The 6419-nt window shown below is 37.9% G+C and overlaps 1 protein-coding gene across 1 annotated transcript; it reads left to right on the plus strand.

Annotated features, from left to right (window-relative positions):
• The first annotated feature begins 2034 nt into the window (after positions 1 to 2034).
• Positions 2035 to 4293, plus strand: LOC117816916. The gene is given in 4 exon segments (XM_034689308.1): positions 2035 to 2057; positions 3232 to 3934; positions 3936 to 4102; positions 4104 to 4293. Coding segments are annotated over 4 exon segments (1083 nt in total).
• Positions 4294 to 6419: the final 2126 nt, after the last annotated feature.

The following is a 6419-nucleotide window of genomic DNA, read 5'->3' on the forward strand; positions in this document are numbered from 1 at the left end:
GTGATGGTAAAGAGGTGGGCCTTTAGCCTTTTAGCCAACAGGATAAAGTTGTTACGTGGAGGTCTGTCTGAGACATCATATTTTTTTATAGTCTTCTTTGACCATAGACTGTATAAATAATGGATGTAGTATCAGTGGCGTCACCCATCTGTTTCTGAAACACTGTTTTGAAGCCCATCATTGGCAGAAGCCATATTGGAAATGCTGAACTCAAAATAACTGCTGTCGAGCGAGTTTGAGGTAAAGAGGCGGGCTTTGAGCCTCCTCGCCAACAGCTACAGTGTTCCCGCCTGTCAATCAAGTCAGCTGTGCCTCTCATAATGGAGAAGTCGTAATCTTAATATCTTCGAAATTTCCATGTTATATTAAAAAATCTGCCCCTGTACAGTCTGTGCAGATTGAGAAATGAGCTATCCGGACTACACTCTTTTTTTGTACCAGGCTGTAAACGTGTTTATTTCTGCTGTAAAGGTCAGCTTTTTTGAATTGGTGTTTATGTGGTTTCCGCTACTTCCGGAGCCAGCCTCAAGTGGATACTCGATGAACTGCAGTTTTTAACACTTCCGCATTGGCTCAAATTCTCGCGGCTGGAGGTTGCCGCTTGTCTGTGACAGAAAGATAATAAGGGTTTTCCTCGCACAACAAGAAGTTCTCTTTTGTTTACAAAGTGAAAATGGAAAACCTTGGTTCTTTTAAAAATGGCATTCAAAAAGCATTCACTTCAACACAGTCAGCAGTCAGCTAGCTTTAGATACGTGTTACATTAGAAAAACAGTGTCTGTGAAAACAAGGACGGAGAACACACATCAACAACAGTCTGACACAAATTGTAAACTTTGTGAGCACCGTGGTTTTTACACAATGTCAAAGGAAGGTGTTATTCTGCAGGCACTGACTCACTCATTTGTTAAATAACTTCCCTGTGACACATGAAGGGAAGGTTTTTGTTGAGTAACAGCTTTTTGTAGGTTAACCATGCTGCTTCTCTACACGCATGAGCTGTTATGGGAAGTGTATCCTTCATAATGAGGGCTGAGAAAAAAAGAGTACAACTATACATCTCAGTATACATATACACTAAAAGCCATGCAGAGGGCATTAAATATCAACATAGATGAAAAGTACACCTCAATCCATTCATGGTGAAGCCTCCACTTTGATCCCTTTGAGCCATGCAGAGATGGATTTTGCTTTGGATCATTTTCTGGTGTTATAAACTAATTTCCCTTGAACTCACACTGATATTCTCCTAAAGAATTGTTGCAAATACTATGGAATAACAATTTATCCTAGCATCACACACTACCACTTTTGACTGTTATATTTTAATTGTGTAATCACATTTGCAGTACTGGAGGTAAGACAGGAAATGGGACCAATCATGTACAAATATATCGATATTTTAATATATAAGCATGACAGTCTTATAAATGATGATATTGATTATGCTGTTATTGTGGTGTGTTGTGTTTGATGTAACAAGACCCATATGCCCAAAAAGGCTTCACTTCACGCTCCTCCATATATGAACCCAAAAGACCTGGGGCTCATCAGTGTATTTATAGGCAGATGTGAATGTTCCTCTTGGTTAGCTAGCAGTGGTTGTTGCCTTAAAATCCTCCATGGGAACCATTTCCGCCCCATCTGTTTCTTTTGGGGAAATAATGAATTCTGGCATTAACACAGGTGCCGCTCATTTTTTTCTGTCCCTGAGGTTTAAATAACTTTAAAAATGTGAAAATTTCAAAATAAAGTTATAATTCACTTTAAAATATCTTTTTCTTTAGGCCCCTATCTTGAAATGCCTGATTTTATTCAGTTTTGAGATAATATTGAGAGAATGATGGCAAAATTGTCTAAATGGTGTAACCATAAAAATAGAGCACCAAGAGTATAAGTTGTTGAAAAAATGTGTTATGATGTTCTAAACAGCCTCTGAAATACATTGGCATAATCTTAAACAAGTATTTTTTAATACCAAATAATAATAGAGGAACATGGCAGTTCTGAATATTTCCATTAACATGGGGAATCATGTCTGCCAAGTCAAACTTCTGGTATGTCAACTGGTGTAACCACCCTTTTTGGAGCCATTTTGGAAAATTTGAGGCAGAAGATCATGTGACAGGATGTGATGTCAAACAGAGGGACCCCTGAAGAACACAACTGCTACATGTCAAGGCTAGTAACTCTCTCTAAAATTTGACAAAATAGAGCATTTTCAGGTCATGGTCAGGTATGTCTAGAACACATGTCAAATGGTATGACCTCAGTAAAATGTTGATAAACATAAATTATCATAAAATATTTAAATGAATATGAAAAATAGTTTTAAATGTTCAACCCAAGGTCAAGTGTTTAGCTAATTGTCCACAATAATGCCTGCAAAGTTTGATTTCAATTTGAAATGTCAAGTGGTGTAACCGGGTTACACCACTTGACATTATATATACACCACTACCTCCAGACTAATTTGATCAATTTATGGACAATAGTCCTACTTGTTTTTTATTATTATTATTATTATTATTATTATTATTATTATTATTATTATTATTATTATTATTATTAATAATAATAATAATAATGATAATTATAAAATGATTGCTGTTATTATTAAAATGATAATTCTATAATGTAAAACAGTGAAACAGTGAAATCTGTTTTTAATTTCACATTTCTATAGGCTAATGCACATAAGCAAGCAGTATTCGGGTGGAAACTTGTGTATGCAAACAACAAACTCTCTCCTCTTCTCACACCCACGACTGTTAGAGGCTTATATTTTCGAGCTCTTCCCCAGTCTGGTCAGAACTGAAGAAGCTTTTTGGAGGAGAGGTGAAACGTCTTCAAGAATTTCTACCAGTCCAGTTGCCTTACGGATCAAGCTTTGGATTACCATGACCTGGATGACTGAGAACCTTCACAGACATGTAGCTTCGCATTTTGGCAAAGATACCCTCCTGCGGGCGCGAGAGCACGAAAAGACAGCCTAGAAATTAGCAGACTACAGGAACCACGTTCGATTCAAGAGAATGCAGACAGCAAAGGATCATCCCTAGCAGTTTACGGGTTAGATCAACAGTGAAAGGACACAAGGCCAAACAAATCCTCCAGAAAGCTCAAAACCAACTGCTCAATGAGAGACTGCAGCTGATGCATTGCAGTGACCGTACAGAGACAATGACGCACCCACAACAACTCAAAGGTCTCAAATTTGCGGTAACTCAGGCTCAAGGTTTCAGCTGCCCTCTCTAGTGCCAAGGCACCTCCTTCCAACCTCTCCATCCAGGAAAGAAGGGCTCTCACACCGGACCACATTTGTGACATGTTGGAACTGTGCCTCAACACCACCTACTTCACCTTCAACGGAGACTTCTACAGGCAAAAGTATGGCTGTGCCATGGGCTCCCCCGTGTCTCCCATAGTGGCCAATCTCTACATGGAAGAGGTAGAGAACAAGGCACTCTCCTCTTTCATAGGAAACACCCCCAGCCGCTGGTTCAGATACGTTGACGACACCTGGGTCAAAATCTGCTCTGATGAAGTAGAAGGTTTTACAACTCATCTTAACTCAGTAGATAACAACATCAAGTTCACAAGGGAAGATGTCAGAGGTAACAGCCTTGCCTTTTTGAACTGTGCAGTGCAAATTGAAGAGGACAGAAGCCTCAACATCGAAATTTACAGGAAACCCACCCACACAGACCAGTACCTGCTCTTCAACTCACATCATCCTCTGGAACACAAGCTAGGGGTAATAAGAACCCTTCACCATAGGGCTCAGAAGGTACCCACAAGAATGGAGGGAACAAAGAAGGAACAACTGCACATCAAGGAAGCACTTAAAACCTGCGGTTACCCCAACTTGGCCTTCATCAAGACCTCCAAAAAGTGGATTTCCAACAGGGAGGAGAACAGCAACAAATGACGAAAGCATCGTTATTCCATACCTATCTGGGGTCTCAGAGAAACTCCGGAGGATCTTCAACAAACACAACATCCCTGTTCATTTCAAGCCATCCAACACATTGAGACAGAAACTGGTTCATCCCAAGGACAAAACACCACAGAGCAAAAGGAGTAATGTAGTTTATGCCATAGTGTAACGAAGATGGCAGGGAACGGTACATTGGTGAAACTAAACCTCTCCACAGACGCATGGCCCAACACAGAAGAGTCCAGTTGCCTTACGGATCAAGCTTTGGATTGTTAAGATTAGTGTTAATGAAAGAAAAATCTATTAGTGTGTTCACATTCATTAAAATATCAAAATCAGATAGAAACAGATAGTATGGTCAGTTGGTGTAACCGATAAATGTCAATTGGTGTAACCAATGTAACCAATAAAAATCTGATATTGCGCAAAAAAGTGACTGTGAATAGGATTTTAGCTCTCTACTACACTGTAAAAATTAAATTTAAAATAATTTTAAACCAACTGACCCAAGAATAGAGAGAAAACATTAATGTCTAAGACATACCAACTTGCTCAGTGCAACAAAACCCATATTATCTAAGTTTAGTAATAAAATATTTTAAATATACTTTGAGATGATATTTCATAACAAATCACTTATTTGTACCAGTACACTTGTACACTTGTATGAGGGTGAATTATTCCATATTTGTCATACTTTTGTGGTTACACCATTTGACATTTTATTGGGACTGTGATTCTTTAATTGGTTAAAAATGGTAGAAATGTCATATAAAAAACTATGACACCAACAGAAATGCAAACTATACATTCAAACACACATCTAAGAAGTTGTTTTAACAAGTTTAAAGCATATTTTTGATTTGGACATCATACCAACCCTTATTTGTCACTGACCCGGGAGCCAAGCGGACAATCTCTTGGATGTTCGTCTTTGTTGTGGATTCCTTTTGGATTCATTTGGTAAGGCTTCCACATGGGAAGATTCCCCATTACTCTTCCTTTCCCCTCTATTTGGAGATAATGGTTTGCCTTAGAATGAGTTTTATATCCCGCCTCTTCTCGAATTTCTTTTGATCATGAGCTGCAGCGTACTGTGCTGCCTGCTGGGATATTTTGGCAAACTTCTCATTACTGTAAAGTTTCTACTGAAGGGGTTTTTAGATTCAGCGGAGCCTCAGTAATCAAGCCTGATTGACTCAAGTACTACTGAACCTATGATCAATTAAGTTTGGTTTATTGGTAGGATGAGAAAGTGGCATTTTTTTCTTCCACACTAGGACAATAAAAGTAAGACACATTTTTTTCCTTTTAAGGGTGAAATGATTATTAAGGAAATGGAGCAAATACTTCTTTAGACCTCCTGAATTTTTAGGGTGTGAAAGGTTTAATTACAAAATTCTACATATAAAAAGACAATGGTAGTAATATTAGTTATCGTACAGATGAAATCAAATAATGCTATCTAATTCTAGAAATTTAGTCTTACCACTTTGGCACTTAATGGTTTTTGTATGAGGAAAGCAGGGATGTGTTTTAATCCAGAGCTGTCTGCGATATAATGAGAGAAAAGAAAGATCCACTTCAAATGTCAGCATGTGTTTGGAGAAACCTGGGCCACAATAAAAGTGAAGAAATTGTATTGATCCCTGGTGGGAAATTGGATTGTCACAGCAGTAAAAGGAATTGGACTTCAACCGATAGAGAAGAGGACAAACATGAGTCTGAAAGAAGCAATAAAATGAGACGAAATAATGGGCGCACAAAGAATCCAATGAAACAGAATAAACAGTTGTGGCTTTGTGTAGGAAATCATTATGCTGATAATATGAAGCTCATGTCAGTGTGACTGTTTGCTCATGAAAAAAATCAATCAGAACTGGTTATTTTAACACCCTGATATTGCCTGATATATGCCTTACAGAAAGTGTATCTGCAGAAAAACAAGTATTTGTTTAAGAGCTGCAAATCAATTTCTGCATTAAGAAATCAGCCTTTGATTTTCAAAATAAGACAATGAATGAATTGTCCGGCTACTTATATTATCTACAAGTGCACACAGTATTTACCTTGTTAAATGCATGGCTGACTGTTACAAATTCACAGATATCCCCTTTTATTAGCATTAATTCCCACATTTCAGCAGGTAAAACCAGCAATTTTGAGGAGGTGATTGTTTAAAAGATTATTTTATATAGACAGGTTGTGCAAAGGATGCCTGTGGGTCTCTATCACTCCCTTAATCTATTAACCAACTAATTGTCTGCCTGTGTTTTGTTAGTCTTGATGTTGTCTGCCTGTGTTTTGTTAGTCTTGATTTTGTCTGCCTGTGTTTTGTTAGTCTTGATTTTGTCTGCCTGTTTTTTGTTAGTATTGATATTGTCTGCCTGTATTTTGTTAGTCTTTATATTGTCTGCCTGTGTTTTGTTTTGTAATTGTCTATCGTATGATTTGTAGCTGTGAGGTTTTAAAGTCTTAC

This window comes from Notolabrus celidotus, chromosome 1, assembly GCF_009762535.1.
Source record: "Notolabrus celidotus isolate fNotCel1 chromosome 1, fNotCel1.pri, whole genome shotgun sequence".
NCBI classification, from domain to species: domain Eukaryota; kingdom Metazoa; phylum Chordata; class Actinopteri; order Labriformes; family Labridae; genus Notolabrus; species Notolabrus celidotus.